This window comes from Rattus norvegicus, chromosome 8 (assembly GCF_021556685.1).
Source record: "Rattus norvegicus strain SHRSP/BbbUtx chromosome 8, alternate assembly SHRSP_T2T, whole genome shotgun sequence".
NCBI lineage: Eukaryota > Metazoa > Chordata > Mammalia > Rodentia > Muridae > Rattus > Rattus norvegicus.
Genome location: NC_141541.1, coordinates 91534676 through 91557754, shown reverse-complemented (window position 1 = coordinate 91557754; position 23079 = coordinate 91534676). Strand labels below are relative to the sequence as shown.

General features: G+C 36.3%; 1 protein-coding gene across 5 annotated transcripts in view; it reads left to right on the top strand.

The window, feature by feature from the left end:
- The window catches only part of Phip (PHIP subunit of CUL4-Ring ligase complex), a 114296-nt gene extending 91825 nt beyond the window's left edge, over positions 1-22471 (top strand). For 4 of the 5 annotated variants that reach the window (XM_087562218.1, XM_087562217.1, XM_087562216.1 and 1 more), the window contains 9 exon segments: positions 2285-2410; positions 6320-6389; positions 6679-6729; positions 7769-7918; positions 10575-10727; positions 11021-11184; positions 11643-11902; positions 12505-12702; positions 17028-22471. In XM_087562218.1, coding sequence (XP_087418344.1) covers positions 2285-2410; positions 6320-6389; positions 6679-6729; positions 7769-7918; positions 10575-10727; positions 11021-11184; positions 11643-11902; positions 12505-12702; positions 17028-17668 — 1813 coding nt within the window. In that variant the 3' untranslated portion in view covers positions 17669-22471. 5 annotated transcript variants of the gene reach the window in all.
- The last annotated feature ends 608 nt before the right edge of the window (positions 22472-23079 follow it).

Here is a 23079-nt window from a genome sequence, read left to right as displayed (position 1 = left end):
GGTTTCCCATCTGCAAACCCTCTATCCTATCCCCCCTTTCCCTGCTTCTGTGAGGCTGCTCACCCACCCACCCACTACCGCCTCACCACCCTAGCATTCCTCTTATACTGGGGCATCAAGTCTTCACAGGACCAAGGGCTACCAGGGTTACCCCTCCCAGTCCTTTCTCTAACTCCTCCATCAGGGTCCCTGTGATCAATCAGTCTAATGATTGGCTTTGAGCATCCACATATGTATTGGTCAAAATCTGGCAGAGCCTCTCAAGAGACACTCACACAGGCTCCTCTCAGCAAGCACTTCTTAATGTCTAAGTTTTGTGACTGTATATGGGATGGATACCCAGATCAGGCAGTCTCTGATTGACCTTCAGTCTCTGTTCCACTCTTTGTCCCAGTATTTCCTTTAGACTGGAGCAATTCTGGGTTAAAATTTTGGAGATGAGTGAGTGGCCCTATCCCTCAACTGGGGGACCATGCCTAACCTCTGGATATGGTCTCAACAGGTTCTCCTTCCCCTTTGTGGGATATTTCAACTAATTTCATCCCGTGGGGTCCTGGCAGGCTCTTGCTTTCCTGGCACCTGGGACATTCTGTTGGTTACCCCCAGTTCCCCATTCCCCATTGCTACACACCTGTGCTCAATTTCTTGACCCTCTGTACATTCCTCCATCTCCTCCCACACCTGATTCTGCCCCTTCTTTTTCTCTTCCACCTTCTCTCTTCCTCCCAAGTTCCTCCCAGTCTTTACTTTCCTTGATTATTTTGTTCCCCCTTCTAAGAAGGACTGAAGCATTCACTCTTTGATCTTCCTTCCTCTTGAGCTCCATGTGGTCTCTTAGTTGTATCATGGGTATTCCAAACTCATTGCCTGATAGCCACTTATCAGTGAGTACGTACCATATGTGTTCTTTGGTAGACTGAATTACCTCTCTGAGAATGATGTTTTCTTTCATGAAGTCACTGTTTTTGATAGCTGTGCAGTACTCCATTGTATACTCCACATTTTCTGTATCCATTCTTCTGTTGAAGGACATCTGGTTTGTTTCCAGTTTCTGGCTGTTATAAATAAGGCTGCTATGAACATAGTGGAGCATGTGTTTTTGTTATATGTTGGGGCATCTTTTTGGTGTATGACCAGGAGTGGTGTAGCTGGGTCCTCGGGTAGTTCTATCTCCAATTTTCTGAGGAACCTCCAGACTGATTTCCAGAATGGTTGTACCAGCTTGCAATCCCACCAACAATGGAGGAGTGTTCCTTTTTCTCCACATCCTCACCAGCATCTGTTGTCACCTGAGTTTTTGATCTTAGCCATTCTCACTGGTGTGAGGTAGAATCTCAGGGTTGTTTTGATTTGCATTTCCCCGATGGCCAAGGATGTTGAACATTTCTTTAGGTACTTCTCAGCCATTCGATATTCCTCAGCTGAGAATTTTTTGTTTAGCTCTATACCCCATTTTTAATAGGGTTATTTGGTTCTCTGGAGTCTAACTTCTTGAACTCTTTGTATATATTGGATATTAGCCCTCTGTTGGATGTTGGATTGGTAAAGAAAGATCTTTTCCCAATTTGTTGGTTGCCGTTTTGTCCTAACAACAGTGTCCTTTGCTTTACAGAAGCTTTGCAATCTTATGAGGTCCAATTTATTGATTCTTGATCTTAGAGCATAAGCCATTGGTATTCTCTTCAGGAAAATTTCCCCTGTGCCCATGTGTTTGAGGCTCTTCCCCACTTTTTCATTTATTATTTTTGGTGTATCTGGTTTTTATATGAAGCTACTTGATCTGCTTGAACTTGAGCTTTCTACAGGGCCATAAGAATGGGTCGATTTGCATTCTTCTGTATGCTGTCAGTTGAACCAGCACCATTTGTTGAAAATGCTCTTTTTTCCATTGATTTCAGCTTCAAAGATGAAGTGGCCATAGGTAGTGTGGGTTCATTTCTGTGTCTATTCCACTGATCTACCTGTCTATCTCTGTACCAATATCATGCAGTTTTTATCACTATTGCTCTGTAATATAGCTTGAGGTCAGGGTTGGTGATTCTCCCAGATGTTCTTTTATTGTTGAGAATAGTTTTCACTATCCTAGGTTTAGAGATGTTTTTAAGATTTTAGTAATTTGTTTTAATAGTAATTTGTTTTAATTTTAAATTTTGTACACTTATAAAGATTTCTGTTTGTTTTCTTTCTTTCTTTCTTTCTTTCTTTCTTTCTTTCTTTCTTTCTTTCTTTCTTTCTTTCTTTCTTTCTTTCTTTCTTTCTTTCTTTCTTTCTTTCTTTCTTCCAGGCGCTTCTCATCCCTAATGTGGGAAGTTCGATATATAGAACATAATACACGAACATTTAATGAGCCAGGAAGTCCAATTGTGAAGTCTGCTAAATTTGTGACCGATCTTCTTCTGCATTTTATTAAGTGAGTTATATATCCATGCTTTAGTATAATGTTATAGTGATGGCATGATTTTAAAATGTGAACTAATTTAAAGTGTAAAGTGCTAATGTGTAAACAGTTTACAATCATCTTTTACATAGATGGTGTTATCATGTAAGCATAGTTCCTCTTTTAAACTGTAAAATCTTAGTGTAAAGAAAAAAAATTAAGTCACACTTAATGGCTCCTGCCTTTCAGCCCAGCATTAGGAAGGTAGAAATAGTTGAATTTGAGGCCAGCGTGGTCTAGCTATAGAGTTTAAGACCAGGTAGGGCTACATAGTATGGCTCTGATCAGGAAAAAAGCTCACACCTTCAAACATTCGTATGAATGGTTACCTTTACCTTCACAAATGTGTGTGGCCCACATATATGCAGTACCCACAGAAGCCAGAAAAGGGTGTCAGATCTTCTGGAATCGAGTGACTAGTGGCTTTTATTTTATTTTATTGAATCTATTTATTTATTCACCTCACACCCTGTATCAGCCCTTCCTTTCCATCCAGGATCCCTGTATGCAAGTCCTTTCCCCATTCTCCTTAGAAAAGGAAGACCCCTATACCCTGCACGTCAAGGTCCTGTGGGACTAGGTATATCCTCTCCCACTGAGGCCAGAGAGTGCTGTTTATTTAGGGGTGCAGGATCCACAGAGAGGCACACAGACTCAGGAACAGCCCTTGCTCCAGATGTTTGGGTGACCCACATAAAGACCATGCTACAGGTGGCAGAGATTCTTTTATCTGATGTTTCCAATTGAGGTAATGTAAGGCTTTGGAAGGTTGCCTTAGCCAATTTGCACATTAAAATGAATCCTTGCCATTTGATTTGCAAAGTTTTCATTTTAACATATTAGGCAGTACAGCAAGGTAGGTAAATTTGAATTTCCAAGGTTTTTTGTCACCTCAGCTACTTGGGAGGCTGAGGCAAGATTGAGAACAATTTGGGCAATGTTAAGAGACACTTCTTTCCTTCCTACTGTTTTGGGTCCTCCTGGCCTTCAACTCATAAGTCTGCCTGCCTATGCCTCCAGAAATTGGATTACAGATATGAACTACCGTCTTACCTCAGGAGACATCTCAAAAGGAGAAAAAAATCCTTTACAAAGTTTGCATTCTAATCAACAGTCCCATAAGTTAGTATGGATAGTAGACATAAACACATTTCCTCCTTTTCTCAGCTATTATGTACCCTAAGAAGGCATTAAGCCTTAGATATTGAAGCCAGATGCCTAACTTAACTATATAAAATATAGTTAAATGTAAATGTTGCATATTAATGTCACTATTCATTTTGGGGACTTTTTTTTGCTACTTTTGTTTAAAATGATGTAGTATTGTATTTTATAAAAACACTCAGCTACAACCACATTTTATTGTAATAAAATAGAGAAAATATTCAGGCTTTTAAACAGTAGTTCTCAACCTGTAGGTTTAGAACCCTCTGAAGATCAATACTAGATATCCTTTATATATCAGATATTTACATTACAATTCACAACACTAACAAATGAAAGTTCTAAAGTTGCAAGAAAATAATTTTATTGTTGGGTTACCCATGGGTTAACATGAAAAACTGTATTAAAGGTTCGCAACTTTAAGAAGGTTGAAAAACTATTGTTCTATGAACATAACCTGAGGATTTATCTCTTATTCTTGAAATCAGTGGGTTTTTTGCTAAGTTACAGGTATTTTCTTTATAGGGTTAATTAGCAAAATTAATATGAGTAGCTAAATAATTATAAGGTTATTTGACTTAGTTACACTGTGTGGTTACAATGTGAGACCCCCTTTGAAAACATCTTGTGACTTTTTTCTCTCTGGTGTTTGGGGGCTTTTTACCACTTAAGTGAGGTTAGTTACATTTATTGATTACCTGGGAAACTTCTCTATAACATCTCTTTCAAACTGTTTAAAACTACATAATAAATTCATATTAAAATGAAGAAGAAAAAATGTTACTTGGATTAGTCTCTGAAAACACATTCCATTCAAATAGTTACTTGGCAGCTAGAGACATAGCTGAGTGATTGAACACTGTTTTTGGAAAACCCTGGGTTCTGACACCAATACCATCAAGAACATAGTCATTAACGTGAAGTGAAGGTTATGTGTCCAGACAGGGTCTCTCTGTGTCGCCTTGGCTGTCCTGGGATTTGTTCTGCAGACCAGGCTGGCCTCAGACTCAAGAGATGCACCTGCCTCTGCCTCCTGAGTGCTGGGACTAAAGACAGGCACCACCACTGCCAGGCAGATTTAAAGAATTAGCTCTAAAGTAAATGCCTATAGTTTTGGTGGTGCTGATAGTGGTGGAGTTTTTTTCTGTTTTTTTTTTTTTTAAATAAATAAAATTTGTAGCTAATAGATTTTAAGATAGCTAGGTCTTGAAATTTTGATGATTGTACTTTTTCAGTTGACTATTCAGCAAATATTTTAAGTAATACATACGTACAAAGTGATGTAATAAGTACTTGGCGATAGAATAATTATACTTTTGTTCTGTAGTAGAGTTTTATGATTTATAGTTTAGTGAACATGGGCTAATCAGAGAATTACAAAAGTAGCAAACTTGGTATACTAGTACATAGTCGAAGAATCTTATTTTTACAGATGAAGTAGATGCTGATGAATTCAGGAGGAGGTAGGTCAGGAAATTCATTCAAGGTAAGAGAAAGAATTATGTGAAGTGGTAAAAATGATGAAAAGAGTTGAAGTTGAAAAAAATGATGAAGAAAGAGTTGAGGGCTCAGTGAGACGTCTCAGCAGATAAGGGTCTTAGACCCTAACCTGATGATCTAGTTCAATTCCAAGTGCCTACAAGGTGGAAAGGAGAAATGAGAGGATCGAGTTGTCCTCTGCCCTTATGCACACATAGCATGTGTGTTCCTCTTCTCCAGCAGATCAGCTCTACTGTTTTGTTTAAAGAATGAGTTCGTGCAGTCGAGATTACAAATGAAGTCATAGGTGTTGCTGTACTTTTGGGTTGGACCAAATCAAATCATCAAGTTCCTTGATTGCCAACCTAAGGAACTAATCTTTTCGAAAAGATAAACCTTTACTGTGTTGTTGTATATGTGTCTGCGTGGGTGTGTTTATGCAAATGTCTGTCCCTTCAGAAATGTGTCAGATCCCCTGGAGCCGGAGTGTCAACAGTTGTAAACTTCCTGATAAGCATGCTGGAAACTGAACTGGTCCTTTGGAAGGACAGTATGCACTCTTTAACGAGCCATCCCTTTAACTTTTAGGATGTAGACTTCCTAAAATATGAGTTCTAAAAGCAAATAAATGTTGAAGTATTTTGATATACTCAGTTTGTTTTACACTGTGCCTCAAAATATTCATTTCAGTATAGTATCTTCTGATAAAATCTCAAGACAAGATGAAAAGCATAAACATCTGTTACCATGGATCAAGAGTGGGTGAGGCTTAGTTTATGGAAATGAGAAAAGGGAAGGGACCAAGAAATGTAAGGCTAGAATTCACAGTAGCAGACCACTGAGTTTTAAAGAGAAAGGGACAGTGAAAATTTGAGATGCCTCATGACTGTAAAGGCGATGTGCTGTTGGAAAAAGAGAGAAACAGTACAGGAGAGTGTTGAGGAAGTTAGGTCAGACAGAAAGTCATAGGAGACGACTAAAGATATGTTATGGAATACTTCCACTTAAGATGGGATAGTCACAGGAATTAGAAGACCATATATATTCTTTACCTTAAATCAAGTGCGAATTGAATTTTTCACATTGAAATCAGTCATAAAGGACATGAACTAAATGTATATGGAAAGTGTAATCAGCAAATGCCAAAATTGTTTGGCTTAAAGTTTTTAATCTTAGGAACAAATTCTTAAAGAAAATTCACATAGCTCTAATCAGACATCAACATTTTCTTTTATTTAGGGATCAGACTTGTTATAACATAATTCCACTTTACAACTCCATGAAGAAGAAAGTTTTGTCTGATTCTGAGGTATGTAACTTACTTCACTGTGATTGCTACATTAGTTAACACTGCATATTATAGAATTCTAAATAAGATTTACATGTAAATAGTTTTCAGATTAAAGTATTAGAGCATCACTTTTCCCAGTACTATATATTAACTGTTGCTATCATATTTAGAATTTACCTGAGGTTGAAACAAATTTTAATGGGTGGAGACTTTCCTCAGTCAAGTGCATTATTCATTTTCTAAAAAAAAACTACCAAGTGATAAGGTCTAGGATGTTTCATAGATTGGATGTTTTATTGCCTAAAAGGAAGAAGAGAAAGATGCTGATGTTCCAGGAACTTCTACCCGAAAAAGGAAGGTAACAGCATTTTCGTTTCTAATCACTTTTGCTTTTTTTTTTTTAACAGAAATTTTTGTTGTATTAAGTATACTGAAAGTTTATTTATTCTTAATTAATATTAAAAGTAACTGAAGTGTTCAAATAATTTTTATGTGTATTTTCCTGAGAAAGATTTATATTTTACATGGGTTTGAACATCCCTAATCTGAAAATCAAGTGTTCAAAAAACTTTTAAGTTCTGAGCAATGATGCTCAAAAAGTTTATTTTGGTGTTTGGATTGATTTAGAATTCCTCAACCAATAAATACTATGCAAATATTACAAAATAAAGAGACTTGAAATACAAACCACTTCTTCTGCCAAGCTTTCAGATCAGGAGTGCTCAGTCTGGGCTTCAGTATGGAACCTTGTAGTAAAAGCACAGCCTGTGGCTCGTGTGACAGCTCTGTGAGGACAGTTCCTGCTCTGCAGGCATCAGGACCAGAGTTCAATCCCTAGCACCCACATAAAAGTAGCTCAGTTGTAATTCCAGTGCTGGGGAGGTGAAGGCAGGAGGTTCCTTCAGGCTTGCTAGCCAGTGAGCCCATTTTCACTGTGAGATGCTGAACAAAGATGTTTTCACTGGTTAAGAGAACATATAGTTGGGTTCCTAACCCTATGTTGGGACAGTTAACAGTCACTTCAGGGTGTGTTCTGATGCCTCTAACCTTTGTACTTATGTGCAGATATTCGCTGACATGCATATAATTGAAAATAAATTCAATCTGTGGGCATGCTGACACATACCTTTAATCTCAGTAGTAGAGAGGCAGATTTCTATGAGTCTTAGGCCAGCTTGGCCTAAGTAGTAAGTCCTAAGCCTGCCAAAAGTAAAATAATACTTTAAAATGAAAACAAAGTTGATGGTCCCGAGGAAAGGTACCGGATGTGTCACATAGGCCTCCCATGTGAGTGTAAGTATACATGCCCTGCCCCATGAATGAGTGAAGGAACGAACGAAGGAATGCACAAATGGACACATAGGACTCGTGCTGCTACTTGTGCATCTTCATTTCAGGATCATCAACCTAGAAGGAGGTTACGCAACAGAGCTCAGTCTTACGATATTCAAGCATGGAGGAAGCAATGTCAAGAGTTATTAAATCTCATATTTCAATGTGAAGATTCAGAACCTTTTCGACAGCCTGTGGATCTTCTTGAATATCCAGTGAGTATTTCTAAGATTACTTTTATACAACTGTTTTCATTGCAGGGCTTCATTTCTTCATTCATTCATTCATTCATTCATTCATTCATTCATTCATTCATGATTTCATCACCTATTCAGTTACAAAGAACTCAAGTTGGAAACTGGTAGGATGGAAAGAGACCAAACATAAACCTGAAAAGAACTGACTCATTCTTTTACCTATTCTTTACCTGTTTTGTAACGTAGAGTAAATCTCTTAGTTTTCAATATGATAGAATTTTTTACTAACTCTGCTAGTTGGCTTTCTATTGCTGTAGTAAACACCATGAACCAAAAGCAACGTGGGGAGGGGAAGGGCTTCTTTACAGATTAGAGTCCTTCATGAAGGGAAGCTGAGGCAGGAACTGAAGCAAAAACAATGGAGGAAGGATGTGTGCTGCTTGCTCGGCTACTTGCCTTGTCCAGGACCTACCTGCACAAGGGCACTACATTCCACATCGACATTTATCAATCAAAAGAGTGTCCCCGATAGAGCTAACTGTGTGCACATTTGATGGGAGCAATTTCTTACTGTCTTACCTCTTCCCAGATAACTTGCGACAAGATGACCAAAAACAAACAAAAAGCTTTACCAGCACAAACGCTTTACTTCTCCCTATTAGTACTGAGAGCTTACAGCTGTTACCTAGACAGCAGAAATGATGCCTCTTTTTCTCATGGAACTGTGGTGATAAAATGAAAATACGTGATAGATAGTTGTAATGGTGAAAGAATTACTACATTGAATTATCTGTTAAAATTACTATATGTTTATTATGACTAGTTGACATCCATAGGTGGCCAGCCCTTTTCTGAAGAGAAACAGGATGATTGGGGGTATGGCTGTTGTCCAGATGTAAAAATAAATAAGTTAAGAATTTATTGTATGTATTTATGTAATTCCAGTGTATGAACGTTAGGGAATACCTGGTTAGAAGTGTTGAGATTGTATAATCAGCTCTTTATAATTGCATGTAGACATAGAAGTCTTGATCCGGGTTAAAATGATTTTTTAAAAAATTGTTTTACTTTAGGAATTCAAAAGTGTAAAGTTTATATGGCATCACAACCTAAATATCGTCTCATCTAGCTTGATTGTTTTTATGTAGGCATTTTAATGTGAAATGATAAATATGGACTTGTTGATAGATATCATAAAATAAATTTTTTTAAGTTTTGAAAACCAGAAACACAATCATTAAATATGCAAGACAAATGTTTGATTTTAACAGCAGAATAAATAGGGTCAGTATGGCACTTCCCTGAATTCCAGAATTGAGTTTGTACTCTGTATAGTACTCAGAGTTTCAGAAGCAAGGCCTCCCTTTATTTCCTACAAATAAGTTGTAACATAGTGCTTTCCAGTTTACTTCGCAGTGCCTGTTGTTTGTTGTTTAAGCCTTAATGTTTTATTTAATTCTAGAGATAAACATATTACCCCTGTGCAGAAATAAATGAAACATTGAGCCATGGTTAGGAAAGAATTTAGAACTAAGGTGTCCCACTCTTAACCAACTGAGGGAGATTTGCGTGTAATAACCGAGGGTGAGTGCCATATAATTCTTTCCACAGTGACTGTCATTCTTGACTGTACTGTGAGATAGGAATCTCTTTTCAGCATATATATACTATTTATGGACTTAGAATCTAAATTTATACTATTGTGGTATAGGATGTGAAATTATAAAGCTTCTTCATACAGCACATGAAAGATTAGAAAAATTAAAAACTAAAATCCAAATTGGGTTTAAAAAAAGTAAAAATTAGGGCTGGGGATTTAGCTCAGTGGTAGAGCGCTTGCCTAGGAAGCGCAAGGCCCTGGGTTCGGTCCCCAGCTCCAAAAAAAAGAAAAGAAAAAAAAAAGTAAAAATTAATATTTATTGAGTTATGAAGTATTTCTAACCATAGTGGAATCAAAATGGAAATTATTAACACAAAAACTCCAAGATAGATCAAACTGGGATTTCCACTTCTCAGTATAGAAGAGGACGAGTAAAAGCAAAAGAAAAGAAAAAGGAGTGAAATAACGGAAAGGCGCAGTCAGTGCTGTTGCTCATCGTCCACTGAGTGACCAGTAGCTGTTGTCTCACCTCTGCTTTGTTCCGTCTCGTCTTACTTTTTATCCAGTTCATTTCCAGCACAGGCCTTTTGACATCTATTATATTTACTATTATCGTTTTGTGACAGAATACCTAATTTGTTAAATCTTGAGATGTGAAATTACTGTGGCTTCAGACGCTATATGGATGGGATGTTTTGAGGAGTTTTAGATATACTTTTGTCTTATGTTTAGTGTTCTGACTGCATGTATGTATGTCTGTGTACCACAGGTTTGCCTGTTGCTTGCATAATTCAAAACATGGATGGGTCCTCTGTAAAAACAGAAAGTGCTCTTATCTACTGAGCCATCTCTGCAGCCCCACTTTGATTGTATTTCTTTACTTTATAATTTCAATAAGTTGACATTTTTTAGATTTATATTTATAGGTAGGCTGAAGTTTTTACTGTTGTTTTGTTTTTACAAATGATGATTAATAGTTCTGTAACTTGTCATAAAAATCCTGTTAATCCCTGTACTGTAAAATGATGCTTTGGTAGTAATAATAATACTGTTTGTTTCTTCCTTCTCTCCTAGGACTACAGAGACATCATTGATACGCCAATGGACTTTGCTACTGTCAGAGAAACTTTAGAGGCTGGGAATTATGAGTCACCCATGGAGTTATGTAAAGATGTCAGGCTCATTTTTAGTAATTCTAAAGCATATACACCAAGCAAAAGATCAAGGGTATATCATCATTGTTTTATTTTGTTAAATGTCAAGTCTCTAAATGTTTTTACTTTAAACTTTGAGCAAAATTAATGGGCTATCATGTTATTGGTATTGATGGTGACTTGTTGCTTTCTACTGTAAAATTGCTTTATTTTCCATCACAAGAATCTGGAAAAAAAAATACAAGCAACAGTTTTTATAAATTCAAGAGAATTTTACTAGAAGAATATTTAAATTACAGTATTTACTAAGTAGGCATTTTCTTTGAAGAATTTTTAACCCATTTTGTGGATATTTTTTCTCTATAGATTTACAGCATGAGTTTACGCCTATCTGCTTTCTTTGAAGAACATATTAGTTCTGTTTTGTCAGATTATAAATCTGCTCTTCGTTTTCATAAGAGAAACACCATAACCAAAAGGAGGAAGAGACGAAACAGAAGCAGCTCCCTTTCCAGCAGCGCTGCGTCAAGGTGCTTACTTCCTTTTCAATGACTGCTAGTCTATAACTTTGTCATCTAAATGGGAGAACTTGGTGGTTTTTAATGCTTCCTTTACTATTCCCTATATTGCAGAATGATATATTTGACATGCAAGTTCCTATGATGTGGAGGATTTTTAATCTTTTAAACTAAAGCTTTACTAGTGTAGGTGCTTAAATTCAAACTGCTAAATCTATACGGTGAAACAGCATTTTTAGGCTAGTGATGGCATCATGCTTTCTGTCATATAACTGTAGCATTTGCAATGGTCCTTCACTAAATATTCACTTTTCAAAGGCTCACAACCATATGAAATCCACTACAAATCTCATATTTTAACATACATCATAATAGTACAAATGTTGAATTCAGCAGTATTACAGAACTTTTAACATATATGTGGAAAAGTGTTAAGAATGATTAACAGTGTGATCTTATCTTACTTTCAGCCCTGAAAGGAAAAAAAGGATCTTAAAACCCCAGCTAAAGTCAGAAATATCTACCTCTCCATTCTCCATACCTACAAGATCAGTACTTCCAAGGCACAGTGCTGCTCAAATGAATGGTAAACCAGAGTCCAGTTCTGTCGTTCGAACTAGGAGCAACCGCATAGCTGTAGATCCAGTTGTCACGGAGCAGCCCTCTACATCAGCAGCCACAAAAGCTTTTGTTTCAAAAACTAATACATCTGCCATGCCAGGGAAAACAAGTAAGACTTAATCACAGTTTATATATCAAGGTGTAATTTTTTCAAAAGAGCTTTTGATTTTCCGTTGGTTTTGTTGTCTTTACTATTTTTCCTTCTTTGAAAAAATTAATATGAAGTGAGAGAAAGATAGTTGAGACTAAGGAATATATTTTTATAGAGCACAGAAAAACTGATATAGATTGCCTAAATTTAAACCTGACACTAACAGTTTGACCACACTTGCCTTCATAATCCTGAACTGAAAAGAAAGCTTCTAGTTGGGCTGGACTTGTTAACATTTTTTGTGAGCCACCATGTGGTTGCTGGGATTTGAACTCAGGACCTCCGGAAGAACAGTCAATGCTCTTAACCGCTGAGCCATCTCTCCAGCCCCTGTTAACATTTTTTATAGCCGTCTCTTACTAGAAAGTAGATTCCTGGGCTTCTCAAGTACGGATGCAGCCTTGGGTTACAGCCTAGTACTATAGAAAAGAAAGATTTTGTGAGGAAACTTTAAGTATCACTCAGTTTATATCTTCTTGGCTAACTGAAGCAGTTTGAGTTAGTAGCAACGTTTTGCCTAACAAGTCTCAGTTTCTAATCTTTCTTCATTTGTGTTTTAGTACTAGAGAATTCTGTGAAACATTCCAAAGCCTTGAGTACTCTTTCAAGCCCTGATCAGCTCACCTTCAGCCATGGTACGAAGAATAACTCTGCAAAAGAAAACATGGAAAAGGAAAAGCCTGTCAAACGGAAGATGAAGTCTTCCGTATTCACAAAAGCATCTCCACTTCCGAAGTCTTCAGCAGTTGTGGATCAAGGTAAGCTGGCTTCTTCCTGATACCTGGGTGCTGTGCCGCCGCTGTCCAGCGCAGAGACTGGGACTGGTCCATCACAGGTTTCAGGTGAAAGTGAAATGTCACTTGTCATTCTTTCAGCGGTAGTAAGTCCTTCTTACAGTTAATGTTTTTATAGGAGTTAGCCTTTTTCCTTTTGGGGATGTTAATTTAAAAGTTACAGTATGTACTGATGAATTTAGTAACTCATGGATGCGCTGGCCAGAAGAAATTACTGATAGCTGGAGGCTAATATCTGACTATCTGTGGGAACAAGTTAGTGAATACCCCTGTATTAACCCTGTATTATGCATATAGTGTCTCCTTGTACAGTTGGGATAAAGAACTCAATTCTTGGGTATTGAGATGGTTCAACTGATAGAGGTACTTGTTTGCACATGGGCCATTCAACCTTAGTTGGATCCCATAAACTGACAGGAGAACTGACTCTGCAGACTTGTTCTCTGACCCCCACATGAGTGCCAAAGCACTTGTACATACCATGAGCATGCACACTGTACAAGTAACTGTTATCTATCTGCTATAATTGGCACCTCTGAGGCACACTGCTGAAAAAGCTCACCCTTTCTAGTTCTTTCTGAACTCCATCTGGCTGGTCAACTCAGCTATCTAGCTTAAACTCCTTTACATGCTAATTCAATTTGTCTTCTCTTGGCTTCTCCTGAATTGCTCTGCTTGGTCTCAAACTAACTCTGGCAATTTGTTCTAATTCTCTGGCTACTTATTCTCTAGCTTCAGCTGCCTCTGCTGATCTGCACTGAACTGTATAAAATGAACTCAACTCCACTCCACTGACTAAATAGAAACTGACTGAACTGACTCTGTCCCTATACTGTTCTTAAATAGTTTTTCACCTGTGAGTTGGGCATATCTGACCAGTTCTGTCAAGCCTTTGTCTGGTTCATTACTTTGTCTGCCCCTCAATTAGATATCATTGTTTGGGATTAAAGGTATGTACTAAAGGATTCCAGCCAGAGGAATTAAGGGTGTGTACTAAGGGCATGTTTCCATTCTAATTGGATCACACAGACTAGGTCGTGTTTAGATAGGATAAGAATAGCCATGTTGCTGGATTAAAATTCGTCCATAATTTGACAGTATGACCATTTAGCAAAACAGAACACCAGTAACCTATTCACCCTCTCAGGCTATATAGTCTACCTAAGTCATGGGCTTTTTGACTAGGTTTATAGTAGCATGAAATTTCTCCTTTTAAGTGGGCCTCAAGGTAGAAATGATTGGTTACTCATAAACAGCACACCATTATTGCAACAGTGGACACGTGTCGCCTGACAGGTTGGTATTGTGCATATAGGCTCCAGCTCTTGATAAGACAGTTTTCTTCTCCTGCAGGCTGCGTCACACCTTCTGGCATTGTGTAAGAGTAGGCAACAGGTAGAGAGTTTGGGGGATCAATTGACATTTCATTTCCAAAGTGAGGAATGTTTTCATCAGTAGGGTCTTGCCATCTATTTAGGATGGTAATCAAAACCATTGGGAAATAGCTTGTATTATTTTGGGTGCTTCCTGGGCCTCTTTTACCAATAACTTAAAAAGACTTATCCTGAGCCCAACACCGAGATTTTTAGTAATCCACATCTTCTGGGTGGTAGCCATCCATTCAGGGTGGTTCTATTCAAATTCTTCTTTTTTAAGTACAATCTTAAAGTTAGCTTACAAAGTAGTGGGTTCTCCTATGTTGTTTTTTTGTTTGTTTGTTTGTTTGTTTTTCCCCATAGATCCTTAGTTTGGACTAACCCAACCCCAACCTCTCCGCAGTCCTCCTATCTTTACCTAGACATTTAATTCCAGTATTTTCTCACCTTTTCTTTTAATATGGCTTGTGTTCTGTTCCGTCTAAGGTTTTTCTTACCTTTTCTGAATAGTTTTAGATGGGGCTGCATTTTGTCAGGTATTGGAATACTAAGTGCTGTTTCCTAATTATACTTGCCTGGAAGCCCTTTCTCTATCCCTTTGCACTAAAACGGAACCTACTTTGTAACCCAGTCTGCCAGTCTGCATTTTTTTAATGGGAGTTGAGTCTGTTGATATTCAGAGTTAAAATTCAAAATTTTGTCTGTATTATTATCATTTTGTTGTGTTTTTGTTTTTGGTGTTTTCTTGGACTTTTTTGATTAACTCTTCTGTGGCTCCTTGGGTGTGTTAATCTCTCTCTTCATTTTTACATACTCTTTCCACTATCTGTAGTGCTGGCTTAGTGCTCGTAAATTCCTTTTATGTTTTTATCCTGAAAAGTTTTGATTTCTCTTTCAATTATTAGGTTTAGTACTACACATTATTATCCAAATTGACAGTTTAGAGCTTTTAAAACTTGGGTCCTCTAGCTTTAAACATATCAGTTGAATAATTAGGAATTATTTTGATGAACCTGCCTTCATAAATGACTTGACCTTTCACTACTCTGTCCTTATTCTGTATCTCTTGTAGGTTTGGGAAATTTTCTTCTGTGATATTTGCCAGGGGGTGTTTAGCATGATATTTCTTTGTTTCTAATATGCCCATAAATTGAATCTCAGATCTTTTCATAGTATCTCAAAAAATGTGTGATAATGTGTGTGTAATGGAGCAGTGTGATCCAGTTCCTCTGCTTGTGTCTTAGTGTAGTACTTTTATCAGCATCTTCATGTAAGGCAAAAGGACCCGCAGACTAAGGTAGTTTGCTTGGTAGAAAATCCTTTGTTACTTTATGCATTCTCCACCATTCCCTAACCTCACAGTTTGGGAACCCCTCCCCCGCCCCCCTTCCTCACTTTGCTCTGACTTTTGGGATTTCTTGGAATTTTAGGATGGATTTTGTTAACAGTATGATTTTTGATCCAGACAATAGTAGTCCATCTGACAGCATTGATATACTCGTGCCAATATTGAATGGTTACAGATTATCCTGTGCCATTTAATTACCTAAAGCAATAGACTATTTGACTAGCATGTAAAAACTTCCTGTGCAGTTGTTTTATTTTAATGTGAACAGTATATGTGATTGTGTGTGTAGGTGTGCACACAAGTGTATGCATATGGAGGTTAGCAGTTAATGTATGTGTCAAACTGTCTGTCTTAATCACTCACCTTGTATTTTGAAGCAGGGCCTCTACACCTAGACTTGCCCACTTGGTGAGGTAGGTTGACCATTGAGCTCCAGGGTCCTCCTGGCTGTTTTCTCAGCAGTTAGATTTACATGTATGTATCACAGTGCTTGGCCTTTTCTGGTTTCTGGATGGCCAAGCCTAAGTGTGGTGCTTGCACACATAGCAAGCATGTAGCTGACTGGTCCACTTTTCCAGCCAGTAGTTGTGTTTTGTTTTTCCTTAACCTCCTTAAACAATCTGAGAAAACAGTTTGTAACCAGGTATCATATGGTGCTTATAATTTGTAGATAAGACTAGGTGAGGAGTGTCAAACCGTCCAGGTTTTGTGGAGAGTAACTTGATGCAGCAGCAGATAATACTCCTAATTATCTTGTGTAGAGTAATTAAGAAGGAAGATTCTTTGCATGTCCAGAGAACATAAGGAGATCGTATGGCGATAAGCTTCTTTTAGGCTCCAGACTCCTCTTTTAGATAGAAGTTATTGTCACATTCACAGATGAAATTTCTCCATTCTTTACTTTCTGAATCTTTCTCACTTACCAAATGACTGAAAGCAAGAGATGACAGTTTCTGTGTTTATTCATTAATGAGAAGACTGGATTAAAAAGTCATAAACTTAGTATGACAAGAATATTTTTCCATGACTTAATTCCTTTAAAGTAGTGATACTGAAATGCCCTGTGTTAGTGATTTGAACAGTAAAGTACTTTGTTGTAGTAAACTGCAAATGGATATGATCATTTCACGTGATCCTAAGCTACAGACACATCAGAATAGGTAATGTGGGTAGTAGAGAGACAGCATTAACTTAGGCCTTCTATTTGTACTTACATGTCCCTTTCTGTTTTCATTAAGAATCTTTTGCCAGGGGCCAGTAAGATAACAGGTAACTTTGTGCTTACAATTCTGGCAACCTCATTCCTATCCTGAGAACCCATGTTAGACTAGGAGAGAACTCCCTCATCATCATCCAAGTGTACACATAATAAGTAAATAGTTTTTTAATTAAAAAGAATGTGTAAGTAGTGACAGAAATTTATCAATTTTCTCTCTCATTTTAGTAGATTATTATTACCATTATTATGATCATAGCATTAGATAGAATTATGCTCTTACCAACTAACTGGAGGACTAAACAACAAAAGCCCGTTATATCTTAAGCGTGCTGTTTTTCTCTTTTAGGAGATTGTAAGAACAATGTTCTTATACCAGGAACAATTCAAGTAAATGGCCATGGAGGACAACCATCAAAACTTGTCAAGAGAGGACCTGGGAGGAAGCCTAAGGTAGAAGTTAACACCAGTAGTGGTGAAGTTACACACAAGAAAAGAGGTAGAAAGCCCAAGAACCTGCAGTGTACTACAAAGCAAGAAAACTCTGAGCAAAATAACATGCATCCCATCAGGGGGGATGTGGTTCCTTCTTCAACATGCAGCTTTCTTTCTGAAACTAATGTCGTTAAGGAGGATTTGTTACAGAAAAAGAGTCGCGGAGGCAGAAAACCCAAAAGGAAGATGAAAACTCAAAACCTAGATTCAGAACTCATAGTTCCTACAAATGTTAAAATATTAAGGAGAAGTAACCGGAAAAAAGCGGATGATCCTATAGATGAGGAAGAAGAGTTTGAAGAACTCAAGGGCTCTGAACCTCACATGAGAACTAGAAACCAAGGTCGAAGGACAGCTTTCTACAATGAGGATGATTCAGAGGAAGAACAGAGACAGCTGTTGTTCGAGGACACCTCTTTGACATTTGGAACTTCTAGTAGAGGACGAGTCCGAAAGTTGACTGAAAAAGCAAAGGCTAATTTAATTGGTTGGTAACTTGAAGCAAAATACTGTATTTTAAAAAATCTATAAAGCAGGTACAGTTAAGGAGTACGTAGAGCTAAGATTTCTGCTTCCTTGCTGCTATGATGGATTAGGGAATGTTACAATTTGACTTGGGAAAAAGGAGAAAAAAAACCATTTAGAAGATAATTTACATCTTTGAATGAAAAAGTCTATATACATATATATTTCAAATGTTTGCTATTTATTGCCCTTAGTAGGTTATTTGTTTCCACATTCATTTCATTCACTGTTTGAAATTGAGGACCTGTTATAAATTCCTGGTTTATTTATGGAAGAGACCGCTCTGCTACACTATTAAGAAACATACTATTTCTAGAGGTAAAGAATGTTTCCTGTTAAATTGAGTTATTTTTGACCAAGTGAGGTACATTTTTACTGATAACAGAAGTCATGCCCCTAGGAAAAGAAATGTTACAAAGAGTAGCAGTACATTAAGAATGGCTTCCTCTAAAGATAACTTTCCAGTTCCCACCATTTGTTATCCTGAAAAGTGTTGTGAGTTGTAGGGTGTCAATACAGAGTATCTAGAGGAAGCATTTGTTTTACTCCATTTCTGCCAAACTTAGGAGAAAATGTATTGATGCAAAAGAAACATATCCACATTGGAAAACATTTGACTGTCTAATTTTTCAGACCTTGATTCTTATATCAGTCACTCTATCTCTGTTTATTGTGCCAAAGACTGAGAATCAGTGCAGTGGAAAGCCTGTTTTTGACTGTCAGGACAGCATACACTTTTCAATACTGGAAAAGCTATATATTCTAAAGAGCAAGTTATTACAAAATTATGCTGAGTTGTATCTTTTTTTTGGTACTAATAGTAGGAAAATAATGCACTGGTGGGTCCTTTGACAGAGATATCTTAGAGAAAATGTTTAAGTAGTTAAAGGATTCAAGGAAAATACAGGAAAAATGTATGGAATTTGATGTTTACGTGATCTGGATTAATGTCATTTTTAAACTTCAGACATATCCAATAGGCTAAAATGACTTACAAAGAACCATGTCTGTGTGCGTGTGTATATTGATAAATGGGTGTGATTGAATATATATATATATACAAACGCATTCTTAAGTACTATTACCCAGGTATAAATTCTTTTTTCAGGATTTTTTAGATAGTTAGTAGAATAAAAATAATTTTAAAATGTCATACTTTATAGTTTAATTTTAAGGAAAAGATTGGTTATTTTCAATTATTAAAAGTTAAATAGGCCAAATCACTTTTTATGCAATCATGTTTTATACAGTGGTCTCATTGCACATTGTGTTTTTCTGCACTTTTTACGGTGTCCTTATCAAGCTGGTATCTCAATATACACTCTAAAGAGAAACTCATTTAATGATTGTGCCTTGTATTCTATTATTTTTTGCATCATTAGTAAAATTAAGTTGTCTATTGTAAATGATAACTATATGACTTAGGAGAATGTATTACTATATGTACTGCTATGGAAAAAGGAAAGCAGTTATTTATTTGTTTATGGTACATTAGTTATTTTATATCTTGAGAACCAACAAATGCCATTTCTATTGTTTAAATTACTTTTTTTTTTAAGTTTTAAGAATGTAGTATTTTCTGAGGACTGATGTGGTTCAAAAATGTAACCAAATCTTTCAGATACTGCATTTTTAAAAAGGAAGAATGGGGAAAATATATATCAGCATGACCCTGATATAGAGAATAAAGTCTTTAATTGAACCTTGGCAAAATATGTAATTAGATTATAATTATTTCCTTGTTTCCAATAAGGATTAATGTTAAACTGTCATTTAACTGTCTTGAAGAAGAATGAAAAGTGATGCATTTCGGCTTTTTAGATCATTTGTAATGAAATTTGTACAGAAACCCTCCAGTGAAACTAAGTGAACCATTTTCCAGACCTTGACTGGATTGCTGTGATTTTACAGTTAAAAAAATAATTTCAAATTTTTTTAGTTTTTTTTGTACATTTATTTTTTTCTAACAAATATATTGAACTATATAATTAAAATTAAGTAGTTAACTCTTAATGCAGAAATGGATGATGTGTTATATAGAAAAATGAGTCAATGTCACCATTACTGAAAATGATAGTGTGTACATTGGAGATTTAAGTCATTAAAGTAATTAGTTGCTTTTGAAGGGAATCTATTTGAGAAATGTAATTTCCTGATGTTATCTGCATTGTATTAGAAGATTAGACTAAACTCCATTTTTATAAATAAAAGTAGCTATAAGGTGTGTTCCGTATAAGGAAGTGTGCACAGTCTTAGTGTGGAGGACCTCTAGAACGGTGCACAGGGAGCTCCAACCTCTGAGCAGGGAAATAAGTATTTCCATCTGTCTTAAAACAAGGAAATAGAACATTTCTGTTTTAAAGACACTGCATACTCAGTGACCGTATTTGGACATTTTTAGACACTGGTTTCTTGGTAAGGCAAAATGACTTGGATTGTATTATTTGTAACTGAAAACTTAAGATATATTAATACCAGATACAGATTTTTTATTTTTATAATTTAGCTTCTGTACATTGCAGAAGATAAATTATGAACTTTAAGTCATCATGTTTTGGTTTGTTTTTACTGCTTGGAAAAGTCTCCTCTTTGAGGCAGTAACATCCTATATACTGCTTATAGGCCAGAAGGAATTGTTAGCGCTTGTCTTAGGTAAGCAATAAGAAAAATCTCAAGTTTACTGAAACTTTCAGAAAGGAAATTTACTATGTACATGGAACATAGATACCAGTTTTCAGGCTGCGTTCAGTGGTCCATGGCTGAAATCCCAGCATTTGGGAAGTGGAGACAGAAAACATCAAGAGTTCAAAGTTACCTTTAGCTGCAAACCACGTTCAGGACTAGGGCTACAACAGCAGCAATACCAAAAAGAAAAACTCAGTTTATATATATTTCTAATATTCAACCATACTGTTCTCTTATGCTATCCTGGCTTCACAAAGCCCAAGTTTAACAGAAGTTTCAGTGTTGTCACAGGAGTAGTTTAAAGACTCAGTCTAATTGCAGTCTACCAGCCTTTGGAAGTAGAAATGTAGCATCTTAAAGTATTGTCTAGAGCACTCTTTGTCTTCTGCACATAAGTATAAACTGAAAATTAAGGGCCTTATTTCCAGTGTTGTTTTGCATTGTCTCACTACAACTGAAGGTTGGTGAGTTACTAACAGTCGTCTTACTCTAATTAGATAGCTGTGGACATTGTCAGGTGCTTAGGACACATCGGACACACAGGTTGACTGGATACAGTTTCACTTGGAGATTAAGTATGTAAGACAGTGAACAGCGAGCATTCTCACACCACATAATGGTTAATAACAGAACTGTCTCTTAGCTGCAGCATAGACTAACAGAACCTTCACAGGTTTATTGGAATAAAGTTAAACCCTGCATGATATTTTAGCAGCATTTACACAATTAGTTTCAGTTGACAGTGTTTTATTTTGACATTCCATTTTGTATAATCATAGCTATCCATAAGTTTCTCTCTAATGTAATTTGAGCTTTCTATCTGTCTAAAGAAAACAAACTGATCTTTAATATTTTGTTCACCTGAAGTTTAATTTTGAGTAGATTAAATGGACCAAGATACTTGAGTTACCAAAGGGCTATTATCAATGTTTATCCTAGAATTTTAAAGGTGAATAGGGGGAAGATTACTTTTGTTTGGAATGCATTTCTCCCATATTATCCAGAAGATATTGCTAACAGTAGTAACTTGATTAGGCAGTAAGTAGTCTTATGTTAAAGTACATCTTTTGTTTCCATAAAAAAAAAAATGATTTCTAGGTGACTTTAAAATTAATGCATTTACTAAGAAACTATTTTGTTTTTAATTATACTTATCAAAGTGATCCAAATGAAAAGACATTTTTGAACTATGTACAGTACTCCAGGAAGAGGTCAAATTGAGTCAGAAGACCATAAGTACCACTTTGAGCGCTCTGGAGATGAACCCACACACAGTACACTGAGTAGATTATCTGAGCTATAAATATATTTTTTAGTTTCAATAGCTCTGTTTTGAAATACTTTTTTAATGCAGATAAAAATATCAGGAAATTAACCTTATATGGCACAAACCAAATACAAAGTAGTATATGGATGAGTTTCTACATTTAAAGAACTAAGAAGATAGGTTCAGGATTGTATTATAGTACATGCACTTACAAGACAGATGCACACGCATGCTGACTACTTTCAAGGATGTGTGTGTTGATTTATCACAACAATAAATTAAAAAGTAAGATACAATGTTACATTTTTAGACCATATTGAAACAGCAAGAAGAAACAGGTCTTAAAAAGTTATTAAGAAAACTACTAAATCCCACCATGGGATATTTAGATGTCTAAACATAGCTCAATTTTTAAAAAAGCAACAGACCTAAAGGGTTAATATTGTAACTGACACATTTCAAATTAAAATTATGTTTATTTTGTACAGAAAGCAATGTTAAACACAAGCAGATCTGTTGTATGTAATAAGTGACAGAGTTTTTAAAATTATTTAGCTTTATTGATGTTCTTGTTTTATTTCTCTAAACCTGGAGTATCATGTCATAAACGGCAGTCTTGCACCACAGTAGCAGGCCCTTTCTTTTTGTACATATTGATTGGACCTTTCTTTACTGTTACGTGGACACTTTCTATGTTAGTTTTGATGCATAATTCTTGGAATCCTTTTATACAGACTAGAATGTATGTGTAAGAATTCCTGTCCCTGCAATGTAGTACCTATAAACTTATTTTTAAATAAATAGAAAACTTGTTTTTCTAAGCCATTTTTGTAGAGCCTCATGATTTCTTTGTTTTTCTGTTTATTTTCATTGGTTTTGGAGAGCCAGAAAGCAGTTGGATATGCACTTTAGCAGGCAGCTTACCAGAGCAATTGTGATCTAGAAGCCATTATGTAAATTCTGGGTTGTTAGAGGTTCCATTTTTCTGTCTTACTTGTGAAATGTTAAAATCATTATCAAAGATTTCAAGCAACCTAATGTAATTCCAGAGTGACTGAAGGTTAAAAATAAAAATGCCCTCGCCTTTCTGTGTGTCTACTTAGGACAGATTCATTGGTCATGTGTAGCCTAACCCTAACCGCACTGGTGAAGAGTAAGCAGTATGATAGTTTTATGAGGGCTGCATGTCAAGGAAACAAACATTTACTTAAAGCTGAAGCTTTGTTACGGCATCTATATGGATCTGTAATATGCAGTTTTACAGCTTGGCATGGTGGTGCATGTTTTAATCTCAAATGATCAAGAGCTCGAAGCCAGTCTTGATTTTATGAGACTCTATCTCAAGACAACAATTAAAACAACAACAAAGAAAAAAACTTTTTCACTATTTCCCTACAGACCTGTTTAGGCTGGCATTTATATTTATGAA